The sequence below is a fragment of the Pollicipes pollicipes genome, unplaced genomic scaffold (assembly GCF_011947565.3).
Source record: "Pollicipes pollicipes isolate AB1234 unplaced genomic scaffold, Ppol_2.1 Scaffold_4219;HRSCAF=4965_pilon_pilon_pilon, whole genome shotgun sequence".
Taxonomy (NCBI): domain Eukaryota; kingdom Metazoa; phylum Arthropoda; class Thecostraca; order Pollicipedomorpha; family Pollicipedidae; genus Pollicipes; species Pollicipes pollicipes.
Window position 1 is genome coordinate 34876932 of NW_023596448.1, and position 24503 is coordinate 34901434.

Here is a 24503-nt window from a genome sequence, read left to right on the forward strand (position 1 = left end):
CAGGTACGTTTCTTTCCGGTCTGACGTATGGTGCACCACGAGCCATCAGCCATATCATTCAAATAGCCTGCTTTATCTGTGCTGTCACACCTCAAAATTACCGTAGGGGAAATAATCATAAGGCTACCAGAATAATATTTGGAGTAGCAATGCAAAAAAAACAGTGATATTTGTATTGCTTGCGTTGCGTGTCGATGAGTTCGTGATTATTTCACTTTTTGTACATGCTTAATGCTCCTCTTTGGTCTGTATGCCTTAAACGAAATTACTGGTTTCTTGACATAATCGTACTGTCATGTCGTAGGTTGGTGAAAATGTTAAGCGATTTTTTAGAACAGCATTGCGACCACCAAAAGCCTCACTACAATATCGATAATAATAATTCCGCCCATGATTGATTTGGTGCAAAATTTATGCAGTTTGAGTTGTAGGATTTTTTGTTGGAACAACTCTGCTCACGCCAGCTAATTGTGTTCGGTGCGTGCTGGGCATAAAATGCTCACGGTGATGATTTTTCTTCTTCTAAAATAGTCAACAGCGACAGCCTGTGCTTGGGTAGCAAACCTCAGAACTAGATCAATTTTATCTTGGATTCCTCCACTGGGAACTAGTCTGTTAAGTTCCCTCTGTTGGATAGCCAAATATTAACCAAGTCAACTTTGCAACTTCTGGATGATCTTCTGAGATTGAGTGCTGGCTGAAGGCGCCGTAAGTTGCGAGGCGGTTACTAGCTGATTGTGTAGGTATGGATGATGGAGGTCAGGTGGATGGTTTTGTTTGGTTTTCACCAGCACCCTGAGCTTTTTTAGGTATTGTGCACCCCTGATGTAGAGATCTGTTTTTAAGCTTTAAAACCAAGTGGCATCTACTTAGAAAATTGTATATTTTGAAAACAAAATCCGGAGGGGTTGTTGTCAAACACCACTGATTTCACAGAATAGCAGAGCATCCAACAAGGTCTCTGGATGGCTGACGACCTGGCAGATACTCTGGCTGAGCTGCCATTGCTGGTGGAGGAGGATGAGGGCCGTGTGGAGTGTGAAAGGTGCAGGTAAGTGGAGGTGGTGGACAGGTGGGGGTGGGATTGCAGCATGGTACACATGTTTGCTGTTAGACACATCCAGTGAATGCCTTAGAGAATACTGAACATTTGAATTCACAAATGCAAAGCTATCATTCACAAGCATTATACAGAGCGTCACGACCCACCCCTGCCCCATCGGGTTGAATGGCAGATTCAATCTGATAAAACTTAACTTAATGAGTAGTCATTGTTCACTCAACCTTGTGAAGTAAGATCAGTGCTGAGACATTGGATTACATGTTAGCCATCACCTGGGAACAATGCTATGTATATTCCCAGGTGCTAATGCTGGGTTGGGTTGCCATTGCTGTGAAAACCAGCTAGTCACAACCAACCTTCCCTGGGAAATGTTTGGATGTTTTCAGTCCACTATCATTACATTGGGATTTTTCTTGGATCCCTCCCCACTCCAGTGGAAGCATTTATCCATCCCTGTTCATCATACATGGCTCACAATTGCTGCCATTGGCTGCTTTGACTTAGTTGTCATTTTCATACTGTTCACAGCTACAGAAGGTGTGAATTGGCCAGAGTGCATGTCAAGCACTATTTAGGCCCAGGTCAGACCTCAATGACAAGGCTGTGTGTATGTTTGTGTGTTGTTCACAGCCGTCCACAGCTGGCCTGCTGGTGTGATCACCTGCCGAATCCCCCGCTGGATGTCCACACCAACATCATTATTTTGCAGGCAAGCATTGATGTCCTGTCTGATACTCCTGGGTGTGAATTGACCTTGGCAGTCAGCATGCTCATAACCACCAATACCTGCCAAAGTCCTAGCTAACATGGTTTTCTATGAATCAGTTAGCTATCGGGATGGGCAGTGGATTTATAGTTAGCGGAATTTTTCAAACACAGCGTTTTGGAAGGCATGGTGTTTGAATGTGTTTAGTGCATGTCTGCACCCCATCTCACCTATCTTGCTGCATTGTAATCTGGGACCAATGCCATGGGGCCAGTGTTAGTTGGACCAATGTTTTGTGATCAAAGTTCAGGAAAAAATGATGCCAGAGATTTAAAAACATTATCTTCCCATTGATATCCAATGTCTGGCTGTCTTGCTAGCAGTAACAAATGGATTCACAGCAAACAGAAACTCTGCTACTTTTGACAGCTTAACCCCATGCTATGAAAAAAGCCTACACAGTTTATGCTTAAACTTGTAAGGTTTGATTCCCCCCACCCAGATCCACATCACTATGAGAGAGATGAGCTCCAATTAATCCAAACTAGAGAACCATGCTATGTGGGGTTTTTAGATATTGGAATAAGTTGTGGTGGGGTTCCACTTGCTCCTTTTCCACCCACATTCAAGAGCCCCTTTGGAAAGTCTTGCTCAGGTGCTCCCTCCCCCCCTTATTTGTGGATGCCCTATTTTGTCTGGGAGGACCCTTGAAAATTCCTGTATCTACCCAAAATTTGTGGTGCTGCCCATGCGCAGAACACATTGTTACCAGTTGGAACAAAGGCAGTTGGGGGAAAAAGCCATCATATCGCCAAAAATCATCGCGTCGTCAATCATCACGTCATCAATCATCGCCAATACACCTAACATTGCACAGACGGCCCTTCCGACCAAAATCTGGGGCTCCTCCGCGCATTCGGCACAGTCACGTGGCAGCCAAGTGACTGGGCTAACTGACTGGGAGAAACAACAGTTGCCACCATCCGAAATAATTAATTTCTTTTGAAAAGATGCTGCAGGGGGTGCTTAGATTTTGTTTGGTGGCGAGGAGGCTAGTCGGCAGAGAAGGCGGGTCCCGTTGCGCCTCTCCCCCTCTCGCTCTCTGGGACGAGCAACCGACCAGGGGCTCGTAGTTTTTTCATAGATCTTATGAAAGCCAGAGTCTCTTGGTAGGACTGATGTGTGTTGTAAATGACATGCTGTTTTCTGTTTATCCATTTGGATCGTATTCCTTTTAACTTCGGCATTTGACTTGTGTCCTTTTGACCTATCTTGCGTACCTCACGTATAACCTATTCTAACCCGTTATAGGCAGGTGTGACCTGCCTGACCCCCTGATCCCCTTCCAGCACCCCCTGGAGGAGCGGCGGGCTTTGCGGACCGCACCCATGATTCAGCTGGGCCTGGCGCCCGGCCGGTGCACCGTCTACCGCGGCAAGAAGTTCCCGCATGCCAGGTGGGTGACGCCCGGCGGCAGCCCACCGCCAGTTGCCTACAGAGCGTCACCAGCGGCCACTCCACCGGCTGTTGGCGCCCCTGGGCTTTGGTGTGCGCTTCTGGGACGAAAGTGACGATCTTGTAGGTCGACGTTGATCCCGTAAATGCCTTTGGCTGCTCCGAGCACCCGCGCTCTCCCCCAGTCCATACGTGGGGCCCTGGGAAGTCGTCTCGATTGCGGGGCCCCGTCACTTCAATGTCGTCTTGGATGACTTTTGGACAGCACAATGTGCGCCTCGCTCTCGAACGGTGGTGATTCGTCGCCACGAGTGAGACTTTTACACATGTTTTGTCCGTGTCCACTTGTATCGCTCCACGCTACTAGTGTCTAACCTGTGTGCTATATTTGTCGCGTATTTCGTTCGCCTAGAGTATGTGCTCATCACGTGATTTGCCATCGCTGGTATGTCGTTCATGTGGCGTAGTGTCGCGTAATTGTTCCGAACTGGTGCTTCTTTCCAACATCTTGTCCTGGCCGTAAAAAAGTAATTCATATTTTCCAAGTTGGTGAAGTTCTTATTATAAAAAAGACACTGAGGAGACCGGAAAGGTGAAACATGTGTCTTGTTTTTGGCCCCATTTGATATGCCACGATACTTGGTTGTTAATCTTTGCACAATCATCGTTTTATTCAGTGGCGAGAATTGCCCGAATACCGTTGGTCTCACAGCTTTCCTTGCGTACGGCTGTGAAATGGACAGAGGAGCACTGACAATGCCAACCAGGGGCTCAAAATCATCAAAAACAATGCTGCTCTAGTCGAATAGCATGATGAAAGGGATTTGCGACACGTTATGCAGTTTCATGGCACGGTCACCGTGGTAAGGGATTCCTCCTCTTGCCGAAAAAACGTCATTCCTCAGTTGGGAATCGAGGACATACTGTACGGTGAACCCAGTGAGCGCTGGTCGCTGTGCGCCGAGACCAGCGTTCTGACCAGCACGCCGGCTGGATAGGTGTTCGAAGCGTTCGTGAGCAGCGTCGTGGGCCAAGAGCGAGAGCAAGGCAACGCTTGCTGTTTTTGTCTGCGAAGTGACAGCGTTTGCTTTCAAACATCGACGTAAAAGATGTTTTTATCTTCGTGGACTGTTTTGATTCTCGATACGTGACCTACACACGGACCGCAGATCCGGAGATCCGGGCGCGAACATCGGCTGTTGGTGTGCTTCCCAGTGCGCCTGACCCGCCGCGTTCCAGCCACGACGGCCTGGCGGCGCTGCTGCGGTCGCCGCGTACTGTGATCCTGTACCCGGGTCCTGAGGCGGCGGACGTGACGTCACTGCCGCCGGCCGCCGCCTCCGAGCCGCCCTACAACGTGCTGCTGCTGGACGGCACCTGGCGGCAGGCCAAGACCATGTACACGATGAGTCCGGCTCTGCACGGTGTTCGTCAGGTAGGTGGCGCTGGCGTCGGAAGCGTACGACTGCCGACAGTGAACAGGGGTCGCGTAAACTGTTGGATCATTGATCCAATGAATCGTTGAATCCTTAGAAGTCATGGCGGTAGCCGAATCCCATCTTTAGAATGATGTTTTTTGACTCCCCAGCTCCATGAACGACGTGGACTTGCAGGTTTAGTGCTGATGCGGAGTCGCAGCCGTGGCGCTGGTTTGGACTTACAGCCGTAGCACTGGTCTGGGCTCGCAGTCAAGTGCGTATCAGTGAACCGCCTACTGTGGATGTCGAGAGAAAACTGTGCTTCAGAAGCGTGGCAACCCTGCACTCACTGTTAATCAAACACCAATAGATTGATTGCGCGACGCACTGCGGTTTTTACATATCGTTGGGCACCGTGTAGTGCAGTCGACACCATCAATACCACAAAGTCATCAGTAAGCTAAATACGACGAGAGCCTTAACTGCCCCCAGCAACCGGCACACTGCATTATCCTGATTATCGTTATTGTCGATTAAGGGATTGAAGTGTATCAAATTCTGCTCTAAAAATAGCAGCTCTGTTGAGGCTGGACCACTGCCTGATCCGCGAAAGCCCCCGCATGGTGTGCTCAAAGGGGCCAAGGCTAACGAGCAGGCTTCCTAGACCTGTTGGCTGAAGGGCGGCAAAAGGTATCTGTTGTGCGATGTGACGTCGTTCGCCACCTGCCGGCGCATAAGCCGTCTTCCGACTGGCAGGTACAGGTGAGCGGCCGCCTGTGCAGCAGCTACGTGGTGCGGACCCAGCCTACCAACGCCTGTCTCAGCACGGTGGAGGCGGCCGCCGCCTGTCTGCAGCACCTGGAGCAGCGGCCGCAGCTGGGGCCGCAGCTGCTGCAGCCGCTGCACGCGCTCTGTCGCGTGCAGCTCAGTCACGGCGCCGTGCGGCACAGCAGCAAGCAGGCGCTGATCGAACGCGGCGAATACGAGCGGCAGCGCGGCGCGCGGACCAATCGCATGTTTCGCCAGCTGGGAGTGGTGTTGTGACGCCGGCGGCATCTATCGGCGGCGTTGGGAAGCTGAAGTGCGATGATGGATCGTGTGGATCGAGCCCATTCGTGGCCTGATTGGCCCGGATCTCAACGGGAGATCATTTGTCACGCTTTGAAGTGCAGTACTGCAAGGTCCGATACGGTTTCTTGGCTCGTTGACTGCAAGTTTATGCTATGTCGTGGAATTAGCAAGTATGTAATGGATTTGGCTTTTTTGATGGACTGAAGGTTAGTAGAGCCATATGACTGAATGTATCAATGAATGCATGAATGATGAAGATATGGACGTAGGCGAAATGCGGGCTTCCGTTACGCCTGTTCTGGCCCTGTCATGCATGGTCTACACACAAACATCCTGCGGGACTGGGCGTCATCTGGCGCCTCGGGGCCAACCCGCCTCGGGACCTGGTCCACTACGACGGCAATGGCCGTGGGCACATAATGTGTCAAGCGCTGCTCTAGGAGCATAGAGAAGCGAGAAGAGGAAGTAAGACGACGTTCGGCGATCTCTGACCGTGGCCAGTTGGACCGCTGTCACCGTCGCGGTGCTTTGCTGGATCGTAACGAAAGCGCCGGTCCTACAGAGCCCAGCCTGATGACTGGAAAACACCGAAAGGCAGTGTGAGACAGGGGGAACATGTATTCGCGGGCTTCACTACGAGCACACGCGTTCAATTCAGTAAAGGTCTTTATTAGACCGATTGGTATCAATTACGCTATCACATGAAGAGGCACTGTGCTCAGCAGCACAGCTGCGCCTGGACACAACCGCCTGGACGGCGCTCAGCCAGGGCCAGAGCGCGTGCTGCGGGCGCCGCCTTCAACTTCGCCTGCGGTGCCACAGCGCCACCTACAGCTAAGCACTACACTTCTGCAGGGGCGTGCAAAGGAGCGCACAGTGACTTCAATCCCTTACAGTACCTCATTTTCGTAAGAACACGGAGTGGACAAAGTACGACTCATCTGCACGAACCGATGATGACGCACGACATCGTCCGGCACCAGCGCAGCAAACTCGAAACACTGGTACAAAGTCGTGACAGAACAGCTTTCTTTGATATGCTTGCTTCTTGCGCTGGTGACAAGCGAAACAACGCGGAGGACGCCGCATCTTCTGATTCGAGCGCAATGGTCACAAACACGAGCATGGATGACAGGATAGCAATGGTCACAAACACGAGCATGGATGACAGGATTGCAATGGTCACAAACAGGCATAGGATGATAGGATAGCAATAGTCACAAACGCAACGCAAGCATGTCAGATGCGGGTCACGAAACCAGGCTCTTAGCCGATGCGTGGTGAAACTCAACGACGCGTACTCTTCGAACCATAACGATACGGAGCACAGACTACAGGTCCGCACCGCGTCCGGGGGAGCGGAGTGGAACGAACCACGGACGTGGCCCCCATCGCCCACGGCTCCCGCGTCGCGGGGGGAGGCGGGCTCACACCTGAACTTAGCTACTGGGGTCGGCTACCACTCGGTTGAATGCTCATCATCAGTCTGCAAATGCCCGCAGCCTCAGACGGTTGTGATGGACGACCAGCTTTCTTCCCTGCGAGTCAGGCAACCTGATCCGGCTATTCAATTCGCCAACTTGGCGAGAACCGCGGCCGGCTCCCAGGGTCGCACAACCTTATGATACTCGCCCCTGGCTGGCACCTTACGAAACAAACACACCGCGTCCCCCGGTGAACACTCGGAACACGTTCAATTTCCGGTCGTGTAACTAGCGGTCTGCGGTACTGGCTAGCCCGGTCCTGCCCCAGGGCGAAGCCGTGACGCTTTTTGCGAGCCACGGCACCCGCACCCGATGATGCTGGGCGCGCCTCTGCGGAGGCAGCGCGCCCGGCCGCGGACCGCGCCTGAGGCGTCCCACACGTGATGCCGCTCAGCTGTTCTGTGGAGTAGACCCTAACTGGCGGGGAATTCTGGACCCTCTTGAACAAGGAGAAGCCGCTTTTTGTGAACGTTGTCCAGATTGTCATGCCTCGCCTGAGCCGGAGAAGTTGACTACAGATGGCCTGCTTGTTTTCCGCAAGTGACTCGTTGAGGCACACCCCTTTCTTCAGGTCGGGTTCTTTTTTCGTTTTGGTCCGTCCGTTCCGTTTCGGTCCGCACGTGGAGCATAACCCTTGGGCACGGCGTGGGAGAGCATACTCTAGATAAGTCCCTCTCTTGCGGTGGTGGGCACACTGTTTCGGTCCGCACGTGGAGCATAACCCTTGGGCACGGCGTGGGAGAGCATACTCTAGATAAGTCCCTCTCTTGCGATGGTGGGCACACTGTTTTGGTCCCACATCCACTTTGAGCGGACACTTTCCAGAAAGGTGACGATGAAGTGACGTCCGGGGTACTCCGTGCAAAGCAGCCGCACGCTTTACGCTGTTCTCCCTTTAGACGGCTGTGACGGCCTCCTGCATACTCTCCCTGCTTCATCTTCCTCGGGTCGTCTTCCTCTGACAGACCCGGGCCAGGATGTGTGCAATCAGGGAAAGGCGAACGACTAGGTAAGGCGATGAGCCGAGGATGATAAGACATTTGCATTACAAAAAAAAACAGGGGCCTGAGCCGTTAGCCGTCGTTGAAGCACGTGACTCGTCGCAAGGAGGGAGGGAAGAGCGGCATGATGCCTCTTGGGATCGTAGTACGAGACAAGTACGATAGGTGGGCACGTCTTGGGAAACACTTCTTGGAAACAAATCTTGCCCCTTGTAGACACTTTGATCCAGCCAAAGAATGAAATGTTCCCATGGCGGTAATATGTGACCACATAGTTCAGCTCCCTATGGACAAATTCAACATTAACCGCATCACGGCCTAACCTGTGGTATGGTACAAGACGGGCGTTACACGCGTTTTGTCTGTCTTACCCCTCTTCTGTCACCGAGAAAATCGACGAGACTTGCTTGTACTCCATGTTGGCGGGTCTCCCGCGAGTCATGCCTTATAAACAGTGACCTTGCGAAGCATCGTCCGTCAAAAGCTAACCGTCCTACACTTTACTTTAGGTAAGCAGGGTCTTAGGCAAGCCGATGGAAAAATATTCCTTTCTAAAAAATATTCCTTTGAGAGGCACATAACAGTTTTATCGCCTTCCAAACAGCACCCGCCGCCTACCTTCGTGTGGCAGCGCGGCGGCAGTTAGGTGTGCTGGAGGACGCAGTTGCGGTTGATGAATTTCGCGGTAGTAGCGCGAGTACTTAAGCTTGTGGAGGAGTGTCCGCCCTTCCCTACCCTGGTCGTCTTGTCCCTCTCTCCTCTACACCAATAGTTACACCTGAGCTTGCCTCATCGCATCTGGTGCTTCAATGTCTTCAAATGTGAAAGATTCCCTTTAATTTTCATGGCCCACATTTTGTGAGCAGCTGACGTGACGTCTGGACCTTTCAAATTGTTGAAAAATCTGAAACAAGAACGATGACTAGCTCACGGGAAGGGAATGAGTCCATGAAAAGGTCTTCTGCAGACAGGAGAACTCAGTTTTCCAATTCATCAATGAAACTTCTATAACAATCCCAGGGGGGCGAAAGGTAACATGGTGCGCTAATTGTGAGGACGTGGCAACACAGTTGGCACCCAAAAACCAACAAGTAGTGTCATTGCTTTGATAGTAATATCGCTTTTATGCTAAGAGGCTCATATGGTAAAAAACACAAAAGCCACGTTTTTCCCCGGTTCACTTCCGACAAGCGGCCACTTCACTCCAACAGGCCGATAGGTCATGAACCAGGATTCACTCGAGCCTTACGTCCAACAGGAGCAAAAAGTGGTTTAAACATTCATTAAACATGTTGAACATATTTAATTTTTGAACGTGTTTAATGTTTGAACATGTTTAATGTTGAGCATGTTTAATGCTTGAACATGTTTAATATTTGAATATGATTAATATTTGAACATGTTTAATGTTGAACACGTTTCATGTTTAAACAGTGGTTAAATATGTTGACTGCCCCGCGTGAGTGCCAGTTGTGATTCATCACTGTTTTGATTGGGTTGCCTAGGTCTACACCAAACCTGCTATGCCTGCTATTAAAGTCGCACTGCTCCTTTGAAGACATCGAATGTTTCAGGATGCAGACTGCCTAACTGATGACAACATTACTTTAACATTTTGGCAGTTCATATGTCGCAGAAGCTGATACATAAAGTTACAAACTTGGTGTGAAGCGAAGTAGTATAAAAGAGCGGAAGCAGATATGATTTGTTTGCACGTCATCTTTGCGCGTAGCACTAAGTTTTCCCCGCTGATTTCGCACATCTTAAATCCAATACTGAGTGAGATATTGTCGGAGACGGATTCGTGCTTCACAGCACCGCGTAAGATGAACAAGCGCTCCTATCTGCGTAACAATCCTCCGTTCAATGTGAAATATTTACCCCGTTGCTCACAAGCATCCGATCAACCCGACATTGATTCCGCAGCATCCTGCCAACATGCCTTCGGCTTGGCCACAGTGCCAGCATCGAAAGGGAAATGAACGCGGGATATTTTACGGCTTGACGTAGATGCTGCCAAAGCGCCAGGTTTCACCCACGTTGGGGCCTGCTGAGCTCGCCACTTGGATTATTTGCATCTGTTGGGCAGTGCAAGCTTTAATCTCGACGACGTGCCTTTGTTTGAGGCCTGACCCAGGCAGATAAGTCTGCTAGATTTGGAGATCTCAGTGGAGACTGAGCCGGCACCAGCCACACAGAGATCGCCAAAAAATCGCGTCATGAAAATTAGCTTAAAGATCATTCCATCTCTGCAAGACCACAGGCTTGATGCAAAAAAATGACGAAAATTGGATGAGCCTTCACCCAAGCAGGGTCTCCTGTTTGCACACCTGTTGACAGGCAGCTCAGGGCCCATGGCCGACAGGATACCATGCCTTTCTCGGACATTCCTGGTGAGCCCGTTCCATGGTCATTGTCAGAGTCAGAATCAGAATCAGATCAGAATCAGTTATATCTGCACCGGCGGCCTGCCTGCCGGCGGTGAATCGGTCTGCATGGGCGACAGCGGCGGTCCGCTCGTCACGCTGGAGAACAGCAAGTACGCCCTGATCGGCGTCGTCTCGTTCGGCCGGCCGTGCGGCCACGCGAACATCCCGACGTCTTCACCCGGGTGTCGTCACTCCGGGGCTGGATCGAGTCAAACACGCGCGACGCCACCTACCGCAGCTAGAGTGCGGCAGGCAGCGGTGGCCTGCTGCTGCAGCGCAACTTCAAATCCGCAGGCTTAAATAATCACACCCGCAGCTTCTGGTGCTTTTTTCCGATTTCACCGCAATACGCAAGTAGAAAATAGAACGCAAATTTTTGAATGTCTCGAGCTTTCTCCTGCACATTTGCCAAGTTGCACGCTTTTGCTATCGTCAGACTTTTTACCAGCACAATGTTTTGAAAACATGCTAGTGCTGCGCATAGGCATTGGAAATGATTATTTCTAGTTGTGACACTCTATGACTGCATTACGCAGCACTGCTAGGTTCGCTGGTCTGTCTCTTCTTCCGCTGCGTGAGAACGGCCGGCTCTCGTCACTTGAAAGACCGACCACACAGCAGGGGGCCCGCCATTTGTTGTGGGGACATATGTTGCTGTGGTGATGTCTCGCTGTCTGAATGTGCTGTTTGTCGGAATAAAATCTGTGCGCATCTGATGCTTTGGTTTGCATTTGCTGCCGGATGAAAATAAGCCCAATTAACCGGAATTCGCGGGCGTTCCTTGCATTATTGCTGAACAACATGAGCTGCGTTAACGAAACGTTAACGGCCTGCCTTTGCTAGCCTGCTGTGCGCAGGATAGCAAAGGCAGGCTTAACGAATATTGTTTCTTGACCCGCGGCCAGAAATAAATCCAAACGTGGCTAAGTCCACAATGGCCAAAAAAGCCGTTGGCCCCACGGGCATCATGGTGTCAGGAGCAAAAAGCAACCGTCGGAACAGCTCGAGCCCGCCCGCTACGCTACGGGTGGGACAGAAGAGAACAGCTCAAACTAAACAGTTTCGAGACGTACAGCTTGGAGACTTTAGCAGGATGAACTATAAAAAGGCAATCGCTACATCACACCTGACTTGAAATGTCTTTTGGCGTAACTGACCCAAATAAGATGAACGTAGGTCCCCCCCCCCCCAAACGGGCATCGGTTTGTCAGTAACTTCGTAAGTAGCTTAGTTGATTTTAAAAATATATATATATTAGCAAAAACGTCAGCCACACATATTGTTTTTCAAGCCGAGCCTTTGCGTATGATTGCTTTGTGAACACGCCTGTGCGAAGACCGCCGGTCCCACCCGCCTGCAAGGGTAGCAATGGGCCAGCCGCGGTCAGTCTCGTTCAGCTGACTCCACCAACTGGTGAGGAGGGCCTCATTCACCATTCAGTGTCCTTTCTAGTACAGTGGAATTGCCTCGGTCGTTTCCCAAATGTTCTTAATTGAAAGCACTTGTTCCGCATTAGCCCAAGCCATTATCGTCCAGCAGAGGCTTAGTTTCGGCTACAGACCCATGCGACTGGGAATGTCCCACATTGGAGGATATTAAAGTAAGCATCAGATATGATGAAATAAGTTGAATTATAACTATTGGTATACTTTCAAGTGCAGAAGACTGCTGTAGGCACCAGCATTTCTGTATTAAGTAAATATGCTTCCTTAAAATGTCATTTTTCCATTTCATTATGAAACGTGTGTATAACGTTTAGGCGCTGCCAAAGTACGTGCTCGGATATGGTCTTTTTCTCAAGTTATTCGATTGCAAGCCTCATTTCAGTAAGAACTAGCAATAATTTCCAAACTCGTGTAGTATGTTGGTTTCGGCTCTTTGTACATTCCACCCAATATTTTATTGATCGTCCAGAACATTTGATTTAAGACCTCACCGATGTCCATAATTTAGTCTTGCTAAGCAAAAGAAATCATACTTATCCCCATTTTCTCGCAGGTACGGAAACCGCCATCGACTGAATAGAGACTGTTTGGACTGTCGAGGTAGATGTACACGACGGTGGCCATTTCCCAATCAAAATTTACATCACTTTTGATCCAACCGCTGACGCAGTTTCGCGGTTCATGCCAGCGCCGAAGTTGCCAAAATTCGACTAGGCCGAGTCTCAAGAACTTGGTTTTGTCAACCACGATCGTAACAAGTCGCCAGAGCAAGGTGTTAGCTTTGTTACACATGTTACTCACATAGCAGAGACGCGACAATTCCGCTGACTTAGCCCCCCCCCCCCCCCCCCCATCACGGCGCACCCCAATACCGTCGTGAGCTATGAGCCACATAAGTTAAAAAGGCTAATGCACGCCGGAAACGCACCTTCCGCTGCTTTCGTTACCATCATGACATACTTCACCTCCTTACCCGAAATTATAAGCGTGCTCGAACCAGGCAATTTATTAGGAGGGTCAAATGTCATTCTTAGCAAACCTGCATTCAGCAGTTCACTGCTGCCATTCTTCTAGGCCGATTATAGGGACTGGTTCCAGCACTTTCCGGAAAGCACTTAACTAAATTATTTCGGCAGTACACTAATCACCAATCATCTTGCAGTGAGCCTTACTCGATGCGGTTCCTCCGGAAATTATCAGGAGGCGTCGAGGATTTTTTGCAGGGAGCTGTTTTTGCCCAACATCCTAGTTATTTTGTTTCCGACAGTACAAAAACCGCAGTACGCAAAATTCATTGCTGAAGCTCTGAAATGCAATGAAATCCGCCAGCAACATCTAGGTCAACAATGATCAGGTGCGCCAATTTTTGTCGTTATCTTCTGTGAATATGCTTCATTTTTTTGCGACGGTTTTTGGTGCTTTGTAATCCTTCTGTAATGTATGGGGAGAAACTATCTTTATTTATCTCTGAAAACCGAGGAAAGACGCCCAAAACACGTCAAATTGTCGCCGATCGTACTCAACAGCTGTCTGGGAAAACTTTTGAAACGATGGTCGTGAAACATTTTTGGGGGGATAGGAGAACAAAACGGTCTGCTTTCAAAAAATCAGTATGAATTTCAACACAATCGCCGCACTCAGGTCAGGTCAGGACTTACCACAGTATCTCGAACCACCGTCTACTGCAACAACCTTAATTTTGATATACCGCATTCCTCAGCACCCCCTGGCTTTAATAGTACCACCCTGCAAAAAAAACTGTTTCTTTTTCATAAGTGCTCTGCCAAAACAGCATGTCTTTAACAGACGTTTAATCATGTGATTGCCGATTACCCGAAAAACTGTTTTGCTCGCACTGATGGCTCGAAAGCCAGCGACCGAATGGGATATTCAGTAAGTTGCAGTGAACATCACTATAAAACTTGTAAGTTACTGGATGACACTTCAGTTTATTTGGCTCAATTATTTACACTTCTTCATGCTTTTAACACATTCAACAACACAACCATGCCCCAAGAACAATAGTGATCTGTTAATTCTTATGCAGTTCTACAGTAGCTTGCTGCCTTGAAATAACTCACCACCTCCCCGTCAACGTTACCAATCTGCATCCCCTACCTATTACGCAAAGAGGGCATGGGCATAATATTGTTATGGATTCCAGCTCATGGAGGAACCATAGGGAGTGGGCAGGCTGACCAACCGGCCAATAGGCTTTAAAAAACCCTCCCCATATCACATATCGCCGTTGACAATACATCTATAGATATGGCTGCCTATTGCACAAAATGATTGGATGCCAAAATCGTCGAAGACACCAAAATACTTCAACCACATATTTTCTGGGCGTCCACTTTACCTCTACAATTTTTAAATCAACATTCATGACATGCTTTTAAAGCTAGTGCGATCGTCCAAAACAATCACAGGTGGAAGCCTAGCAGTTTGCATAAGCACACCACTTTTGCGAAATAGAAGGAAAGAAGTTGCACCTTTGTCTTGCGTACCGAACGCGAAATCTGTGTTTGATATACCAATAGGTTCTTAAGTAATTTGTTGATCATTCAGTTATGCATTCACAAGAATGGACTGTCCGATGATGTATGTCGCTATCTTAGCCCGTTTACATGCACGCTCATAATTTGATCGGCAAAAAGATGCATTTTAATCGGTGAAAAACAAACCGTAAGTATGCCTCCAAGCAGTTTCAAGACAAGAGAACTGCACCATTCCGCAAATATGCTTAAGGCTGATGCCCTTCTGTTAGAAATGATTTTCTCAGCTCGTCTCAGGGGACATGCGTTGCGAGCCTGCTGTACTCCTGGGGTAAACCATTCCAGCTGTTGTGGCCCCTAAACGGAAAGTGTCCCTTCCCCATCAGTTTGAGCATGTGGGCAGACGAAACAGCCGCCACGTCAATGTCATGTGCTGGTTGGACCTGTGTCATAAGAGTGGCAGTGCTCTCAAATAATTACATCGATTGCACGTATGAAAAAAGTTTGTTTTGTAACGGCAGCTCAAAGGCCGCGACGTTGTGGACACGGACTGTCATGTTTTGAAGTCGCATGAACACTGCGCGCGACTGTGTGCGCCTCTGGTTCATCGTTGGCAGCGTTTTTGGCGTCGGTAGTCACTGGTTCAGTCTTCTTTTTCAACAATTGTACCTAGTAACAGAAGATGACCTCTTCTTGTTTGTTCCGACCTTCTTTTTTGAGGTTGTTTGTTCTGAAGTTTGGGTAACACAGTTCAGCTTAACTAAAAAGCTGTTAACTTAGATTAAAAGGGCACGAAAGTTCTCCTAAGTTTCGGGAGGGGGGGGGGGCGAAAGCTTTTTTTGCGTACTTCTTTCCAGTTAACGCCCATGGAGCCAACGCTAAATTTTAAGAAGGTTGGGGCCTTGCTCCCTCCTCTCTAGTGCCCGCACCTCTGCTCAGGCGTGCTCACTTCCCGACACCGATGGAATTTCTACAGCTTTGCTGCATATTCGCCGGTAAAGTGCATGCTCATGTTCGTCATTTAAGCCTGCGTGATCGGTTGACAGACACGTACATCTACCATTAATAATCTACTTGTTACTGGTAAAAGGGTAGTTAGATGTTCAGGCCGCTTATCTCCAACAGTTTGCGCGTGCCACGTTTCCGCCTTTCACCCTGATTTTGTTTTAACCGCTAGGTATATAACTTATAATTTGCACGTCATGATGCACCTCAGTCAGCTCTACGAATTTCTGCCCCCTGACTACACGTATCTACCCCCCCCCCCCCACAGTGATGTTCGCACTGCTGCGTTTTAATTGATCGGACATCGTAGTGTCGTGTCTCGGAACATGTACGGCGTTACAGGTACGAAGGCAGTCCGATATCCCGGCCGGCCATCTCTGCAGCAGCTCTCGCGTCAGGATTTTAAATTTCCACGCCGATTTCATTATATTGGTTGGCCGCATAAGCCTAAAAGGTAAGGCCACATAAGGACATTATCGTATTAGACGTTGAAGTTGATGTAATCAGCTCTGTCATATGCACCTGCCGCAAACAGTTTGCTCATTAACGATACGAAGGGGGCCGGGTGTTCCAGCCTTCCTGTCTCGTGTGCTTCTAGTGTACATTTTCACTTCTCATGCCATCTCATTTTAACAGTTAGCGGCAAGCCGTTTCAGGCATGTTTTCATGTTTCGCAGAAAAGCGATCAAACTCGGTGCTGCCGCCCCCCCCCCCCCCCCCCCTCCCTCCCCCTTCCCTCCCCCTGACCAGCCGCCCCCGCCCAGCAAGCCGGCCCACTGACCGGCACCTCAGCACCCCTGAATGAGTGCAAACGTTTCCTGTTCACTGCCGGGATCCCAGCGGGCATCCGGTCAGCGGGATTACAGCGGTAATTACCAGGAAGCTCCAACGGCTACCAGTGATCCATCAACCCGTGAAAGGTGATTGGAGGACTCACCCCATCCCCTTAGGCCACAAAGCTCCGACAGATGCACACCAACGGCCTCAAGTGGTCGCCACAGCGAATCAGCTCAGAGGCCCAAAGAGCCCCGTGGGATCTAAGGACCTAGAGGGCTCAAGTGCGCGTCACTCTGCACTCCCGCTTCCTTAAGTTGCCCCGGACGGTGGTGCCCTTGGAATTTGGTTCCTCCTGAAAATACAGATTTTGGCCATCTGTGGAACGTGTCACTTGAAAAGGGAGATTTTCGGGGCCTTTATGGTGCCCACTTGGAATTGAGCGCCTCTTCAAGTAGCGATTATGATGTCCCAAAACGTATATTTTTTGGTATCCCTTCGTCAAAGGGCTGACCCAGAATTTTGCCAGAGTGAAAAACAAAAAAATATGGATGCCCCTGAATCGCAGTGCTTTTTTCAAACGAAGGATCTGGGACCTTTAGATAGCCTCTAGGATTTGCTACATTTAGAAAATAAGTTTGATTGTGCCCTGAAAGGGAGGTCTTGCGCCCCTAGCCGAATGGGCCCATCCAGGATTCCATCAATGGCAAGGCTTTAACATGTGGTGCCACCTGGGCATTGCTGTGTTTTGAAGTTTGTGGTTCTGAGGAACATTATGGTACCCCATGGACTGGGTGCTCCTGGAAAATTAAGGCTGTGATGCCCCAAAATAAAAATTTTTTTTGCCACTTTCCCGAATGGGCCGATCCAGGATTTCGTCAGCGTCCAAGGTAAATGATGTATGATGACCATGAACTTAGGCCCGATTTTATCATGAAGGTCTGTGGCCCTTGAAATGGCCTGTGTGCAACTGGTGCTTCTTGAAAATGAGGGTTCTGGTTCACCGAAATGCAGTTTTGGTATTCCCTTCGTCCACGTGGTTGATCCAGGGTTTCGTCAAGGTGAAAGGCACAACATGATTGTGCCCCTAGAATTTAGCGCCCCTTAGACATGAAGGCTCTAGGCCCATTGTAGTGCGCTCTGAAATTGCTCGCCGGACAGGCAAATCCAGAATTTCGTCAAAGAATACGGCACGAACATTTTTGTACCCTTGCAACTCAGTGAACTGAAAATGAGGTTATAGTGTCTTTCGTGGTTACTCTGGATTTGGTGCATCTTGAGAACAAAGGTTGTACGGCTGCGAAACAAAGGTTTTGGTGCCTCTCCACCATGACATTTTGGTCATCCTTTCGGGCCTCAAAACCTCATGAACACCAAAACTGTGCTCAAAGCAGCGACAAAGTTTGACAGACTCTGCCCTCCCCCTTTCAAAACTCGACAAATTAGCTTAATGTCACCTTATGCTAGTATATATATATATATATATATATATATATATATATATATATATATATATGTATGTATGTTTACAAAATCATTTAATATGGTTACGATTACGTGACCGGCAAATGTATAAGGCATGTTGCACTCAAGGAACGCACTTGTTCCAGATACGGACGGCAGATGGCAGGTTTCCTGGGTGAACTGAGACAGGTGAATTGAATGCTGCTATTGATATAGGCGTGTGCACGACACGCATGCTATTGTCTGGCTGCAAGAGAGCTCCTCACCTGTACGGCGTAAGCTCAATTTAGGCCACGTAGTCTTCACGAAAAACACCCTTATTGCTTCATTTACTAGAGCTGGAAATTGCATGAATTTGCCAAAATGCAGTATGATCTAATTTCTGGTCATAGGCACAAAGTTGGAGCTCCCGCCCTTGATATGTTTAATGGGTTGTGCATGTTGTTAGAAACATGGGGCGTAAAGCAAAATAAAACAGGCATTTATAAGCGTGGTGATGACGTGTGTGCCATAACCAGAATATTGGCATTGTCAGCTTTACGTGGGTGTGCTGTCCACTGACTGCGGTATCGGAGACCACTGAGCAAACTGGGACCCAACCCTTTTGCCGCAATGACAGGAACTCAGCGAACAGAGTGCGGGTCTGAGTTATGCTGAGTGTCACAAACAGAGTGCGGATCTCAGTTTGTTGAGTGCCACAACAGAGTGCGGGTCTGAGTTTGCTGAGTGCCACAACAGAGTGCGGGTCTGAGTTTGCTGGAGTGCCACAACAGAGTGCGGGTCTGAGTTTGCTGAGTGCCACAACAGAGTGCGGGTCTGAGTTGTGCCTGAGTGCCACAACAGAGTGCGGGTCTGAGTTTGCTGAGTGCCACAAAACATGCGTCGGCGGCCGCGCTGGAAAGCTCGTTCACATGTAACCGCAGATGTCGTACTTCAACACACAATAGTGCCATTCAGGTCGTGGTAGTTAATGGAGCAAAGCAAAGCTATTGCCAAGTGCCCATCTTATGAGCCAGCGGATCCATCATTATTGTGCGTCGCACCGATCAGTGGTGAAGGAACTGAGAAATGGGGAGGGGGACCAGGCGAACTGTCTCTCTTCAAAATTTTTGGAAAATTTGGCATTGACTTTATGGGCATTGAATGAAAGGACATAATTCAAAAAAAACTGTAACCCTAAACTTAAGAGAAACCGCCAGTGTCTCTGACACTTATTTTTAACAAGTAATATCTTAGTACAAGAAGCGACAACATATGAAACGACCTTAAGCACATAAGCAGCTCCAGGGTGATTTCACACCACTAAATGTTCGAAGCTATTGCCCATCCTCTTGTACACGTTCCACCAGCCGATCAGATAGCTAACAAACTTCCATGCTGCATCTTATCACAAACTTACCTCTACCTGGACAACCAGCATTTTTCAATGTCAGGTCAGCCATGCAAGCTCTCTGTTAATTTACTGCATCTCCAACACTATTTTTAGAGGCCTGCCCTCCCCCCCCCCCCCCATCTCCCTTAGCCCCTACTATGCGTGACTGAAAGGACTGGTCAGCGAAATGGGCCTCAATTCAACTTGACAGGGGGCTCCAGCCCTTCCCAACAACAGTGGCTCCGGCCCTTCCTCCCTCCCCCCGCTCCATTCTCAAGTTGGCAAACATTTGAAAGATTCGTTACAATATTCTGTCTTAAAGGAAATACAACTCTTTAATGCTTAATGCGTAAAGGTACACATATTACGTAAGCATTTGCGCTGTGCTTTACATTTTTGGTCATTGGGTGCCTTATAAATTTCTAAGTGATATAGGCAATGGTCAGCTAGTATCTTTGCTAGAGAGGAATTTACTGTGCCTCTCCAGTCTCTTGCATCCATTCAATCGCCCGTTGGCAAAGTTTGTAACTTGTGGTTTGCCCGACATGCATGCAGAATCGTAATTGTTCACGCCATTCCACATTCAGAATGATGATATCGATTTGGGATGGGTGCTAACTGATTCATTTTTTTAACGGGACTATGTAGGGTAAGTCAGGTCAGTTTAGTTATAACTTAGCAAACATAACAAAAAGAGCGCAGTTTAAGAAGTGCGCTCGATTATGATCGATGCACACTTCTTACGTGAATGATATAAACTTAACACGCACCCGGGTGGCCGGCTAGATACCCTTAGGCTCGGGTGGGGTGGGGGAGGGGTGTCAATTTGGCCCCCTGGGATCTCAGGGACTAAGAAAGCTAGAGACACCAAATTTACAGGGTGGTGGTTGACCTGTACGTAACCTCGCTTAGCCCAAAGTTTCAGGTTCCTAGGTCATGATCTTTGTGTCAAAAAGGTCAAGCAAGGTCAATATCCAGGTTGGTCTCTAAAGTGCCCTCAGAACCCAGATATCTGTTTCTAGGCAAAAGGTCACATTCTCATTGAAGATCCATGAACTTGTTTGACCTTTTGAAGGTCAAGGGTGACCAAAATCATACAAGATTGCTTTGAGTTTTGCGTTTGACTAAGCGGCAAAGATTACGCTACGCAGTATGTTCCAAAAGCAAAATGTTGACCTGGCTCATTTTAGGTCAATGACCTTTTCTGACCTCTAAGAAGTCCATGGGAGATGCATCATACGGTTCCTGCTAACAGGTTGATTTGAAATGAGCACCAAAACTATCCCATACAGCAGCTCCAAGAGTAACAAAACAGGTTGGTTTTGACCTTAGTCTGGCCTTTATACCTGACTTTAGGTCAATGTAATTTGCTCATTCTACTGTTGTGTTTCCTAGGAAAGCATCTCAGAGATGTATGGCTTCGTCTAACACTCCGTTGTTGGATCAGATTGAAGGGATTCCTAGAAGGTAACCTCGCTGAAACCATGGCCTGACTTTTACCTGACACAGGTCAGCGACCGTACAAGGTACATCTAAATTCGTGATGCCAAAGGATCTGCTATTCAACTGTCTATACCTATGCAAAACTTGGCGCGACTACGCCGCGCCGTTCGGAAACCATTCTGGAAAAACCTTCGGGGTGTCAATTTGATCCCCCTCACCCGAGCGTGTGTTAAGATAACTTAAACACATCGAAAAATCTTGCTGGATATTGCAGACAAGTCTTCTTTTCGGACCATGAAATTAAATATCGGGCTGTAACAGAGACGGAGCCAAGGGGTGGTTCAAACGGGCCAGTTCAGGATGGCGTTGGTGGGTGACATTCAATCGAAATGTGTTTTGAAGGACATCAACTGTATACTACTCTATACCACATTATCAGAAAGCAGAGGCAAGCGCCAGCAATAGAATTGAGATGTGGCCATACGGATGCCATCATACTGTGAGTATCATAGGTGAGTACTCCGCCTACACGCATTGTAGCAGAGTACTCCCTCTGCTCGATTCTCAGCCACCACAAATGCATGACGCAGCGGAAAAATGGCGTCCAAAAATGGCATCCGCGCAAGAGGAAGTTCAACGACACTTTTTCTTGGCGCGATGTCGAGCCTTACCAAGATCTCTGGATGCGAGTTTTGTGTATGTCGGAAGCGCTTCCTTGGCTGTTCATAGCTATTATGCAATGCAATGCCTTGTTGCATGAGGCCAACGCAGACTAACTATTGGTTAGCTGACACGGTTCCTTACACGGCAAAAAGCTCTTACTTTGAATGAAGAATGTCCTCTGTGATTTTGCGGGACACGTCCAACATTACTACCGCGAAGTTCCGGGCCTGGCGCGTGCTCGCCGCTCTTCTGGCAATCAACTGGCATATTCCCTCTCTTTGCAGAATACCAAGAGCAGTCTGTCAGTGCTGCTGTTATTTCAACTACGACAAACTTGTTGATGTGGTTTATAGTATCGTTCGAAACAGCGACTTCGCAAAATATGTCCACCCAGCAGAAACTGGACTCTGGAGCGGAAATGGGTTGTGGGACAGACAGTGGGCTGTGGAGCGGAAACTCGGCTCATCGCTGACGACTACCCGCCGGCCCCCGGCCGTGATCGGCGATGGGGAGGGGGGGTGGGACCCTCGCCCTTCACCTGCTGCTCTCCCACGGCTATCAGCGCTTCCTGGCGCCCGGCGCGCCCGCCACCGAGCCCTCCCGCCGCGGCCCTCACTACGCTGCGCCATGCTCGCCCGGTGGCTGGTCGCGCTGGCGCTGGCGCTGGCGCTGGCGGGCGGCGGCGGCGGTGGCGCTCGAGTGTCCGCTGCCTGGCGGCCCCGACACGGCCGACGAGGCCACGTGCGGCCTGTACAGCGCCTGCCAGTGGGCCGCCGCCGACGGCTGCGACCTGCGCGGTGACGTCGGCTACCAGCTGGAGACGGCCGCCTCTGGCCATCCACAGCGGGGTACGAGGCGTACCTGCGCCGCCGCCGCGACAACGTCACCATGTTCGGGGGCGATGTGGAGCGACTGCACGTGATGACCGTCAACTACGACAATCACCGGCTCGGCCTGTCGGTGAGTGGTAACGGGTCACGTGGTCGCGCGGTGGGCTAGACGATGTGGCGGATGCTTCTGCCTAACAAGCATGATGGTGGTGTTGCGGCCATGGTGGTAGCCTTGATGAACCCAGTCGTTTTGCTTGTTGGTATTCTCAGACCCCGCCAAATGGTGAGTTGTCAGTTACCGTTTCCCCTTGGTACATATATATATAGTGTGGGTGTGGGTGTTGTGTGGGTGTGGGTGTGGGTGTGGGTTGGTCGGTGTGGGTGTGGGTGTGGTGGGTGTGCGGGTGTGGGGTGTGGGTGTGGGATGTGTGTGTGGGTGTGGGTGTGGGTGTGGGTGTGGGTGTGGGTGTGGGTGTGGGTGTGGGTGTGGGTGTGGGTCTGTGTAGGTGGGTGGGTGTGGGTGTGAGTGTGGGTGTGGGTGTGGGTGTGGGATGTGGGTGGTGGGTGTGGGTGTGATATGTAGCGCTGCAATATAGCTCCCAGCGCCAAAAACTACAAAACAAAAGTAGATGAAATTGCAATGTGGCATAACCAGAAAACGCTCTTTTTTGGTTTTTGTTTGCGCAGTCCATTTCACAGTGAGATGTTAGTTGCAGACTATCAAACATTGAATGATGGTTAAGACTAAAGCAATACAATTATCATATAAAGGCATACGTAACATAACGAGCCGTGAGAAGTGTAATTTCCTGTTCAGTTTGGAGGATTGCGCCTGCTAGTCAGGGATGCAGTTTCCTATCTTTATGCATCTTTTTTATCCATTATTTTCCATATATCCTCATTTTTGTTGCTTCAGCGTCTTCCAAAACTAATTTTGAGAACGTACGATCCTGCTCTCAACTCTGAAAAGGGAGTACGTCAAATCTGGGAAGGAAAACGTTTTAAGTGCATTTCAGAGGCAGGTCCAGTCATTTTTCTTCCTGCACCCCTCCCTCTCCCTCACTCCTACGCACTTTGCAAAACTGCATCCCTGTAGCCCTACATTCACCGATAACATGGATCTACAAGCATCTGAAAACAATATCACTTTTTGTTTTGTGATATCATCGTGCAATCAGCTGAAAACGTTGTGAACCTTCACTATCGTCGCATTCACCAGTATTACCAGTGCAGGCCTCGTACTTTCTAACATGATCCCAATCAAGTAGTGCGAAACCTGTACAATATTGGTATCAGCAGATGCAAGCGACATTTTTCAACACCTCTTGCGCCTTTATTTAGCTCTATATGCAATAAAATTACAACTAAAAACGTGTTACCTCGCCCCTGTCCAACGATCAGTACGCTAAGTCTGAGGCGCGAAGGGCGGCGTGAGAAGCCTACACCAGCGACGCTCGGCATTTTACTTCAAAGCCGTTGTTCCTCTCAGCAGCAGGAAGACCAGGATGAATCCTTGTGTGACAATGTCTCTCCAACGTCCTCCGTTGGGCTCTGAAGCTACAGTTCGGACATCCACGAGCCAACAAACCTCCCAGATTGGCCGTTTTTAACGCCATTATCAGGGAAGCCCTCCATGGTAGGTGCTTAGAATAGCCACGCAGCGCATTCAAACCTGACGATAAATTTCGTCCTTCAAGCCGTCAGCTTCCCACGACGTGGTGACAACCAATGGCAGACTACAGCCTTGAACGGAGCCCAATTCATTACCGCTTGGCAAGCATTTGAGCCCATCTGTCTCAAATTGCACGACGCTTTAAAACGCCGCGTAACACACTGGTCACGTTCATCGCAAGGTGTTGAGGTCAGACGTGAGTCTTACGACGAATAGTAATAAGCCTAGCTATTTAGTGTTGCATACTGTTTTGCATGTGAAGTGAAACTTAACCGAAAAAATCTGTGAAAACACTGCTCTAAGGGGCATTGGAATAACACTGTCACCACTGATTTGTGACTTCATCACTGATGTAGTATAGTTTGTAGTAGATTTGTCCCCTACCAAAAACTGTTCCGATGATAGCGACTTTGTTTGGCAGTATCTTGCGACCCAACTTGTTCATACAACGAAACGCCAATGTTTCGGCTCGTAGTCTGCACAGGCTCACGCTGCAAGCGTTAGCGAGTACAGGCCAATACCAAGCCTTGAGTGTCGTCGGACTGGGAGGATATGTTGTAATGTGGTCTGGCCTGTTGTAATCTGTTTCCATTTTTGCAATTTGGTCCTCAATATGCTCGTAAAAAGTGTCCGTTTTTGTCACCGATCATATCCGGTAAACCAGAATCTTTTTGCACCTCTGCTCTGGGGTGGCAGGTTTTGAATGATGTTGC

General features: G+C 49.1%; 2 protein-coding genes across 4 annotated transcripts in view; both read left to right on the top strand.

The window, feature by feature from the left end:
* Positions 1 to 283: 283 nt before the first annotated feature.
* Positions 284 to 5954, top strand: LOC119096099 (tRNA-uridine aminocarboxypropyltransferase 2). 3 transcript variants are annotated; one of them, XM_037218956.1, is made up of 6 exons: positions 284 to 477; positions 937 to 1051; positions 1694 to 1772; positions 3119 to 3225; positions 4464 to 4659; positions 5399 to 5954. In XM_037218956.1, exons 2-6 carry the CDS (start codon positions 966 to 968, stop codon positions 5684 to 5686), a joined length of 756 nt encoding a protein of 251 aa, XP_037074851.1. In that variant the 5' UTR covers positions 284 to 477; positions 937 to 965; the 3' UTR covers positions 5687 to 5954. The 3 variants fall into 3 exon arrangements, with proteins under 3 accessions (XP_037074851.1, XP_037074848.1, XP_037074847.1); XM_037218953.1 differs by lacking the exon at positions 284 to 477 and adding an exon at positions 504 to 743; XM_037218952.1 differs by lacking the exon at positions 284 to 477 and adding an exon at positions 507 to 708.
* Positions 5955 to 10693: 4739 nt separating this feature from the next.
* Positions 10694 to 24503, top strand: part of LOC119095251 (tRNA-uridine aminocarboxypropyltransferase 2-like) — a 16204-nt gene continuing 2394 nt past the window's right edge. Inside the window, exons 1-2 of the mRNA XM_037218117.1 lie at positions 10694 to 10766; positions 22133 to 22248. Coding sequence (XP_037074012.1) covers positions 10694 to 10766; positions 22133 to 22248 — 189 coding nt within the window. The remainder of the gene's footprint in view (positions 10767 to 22132; positions 22249 to 24503) is intronic.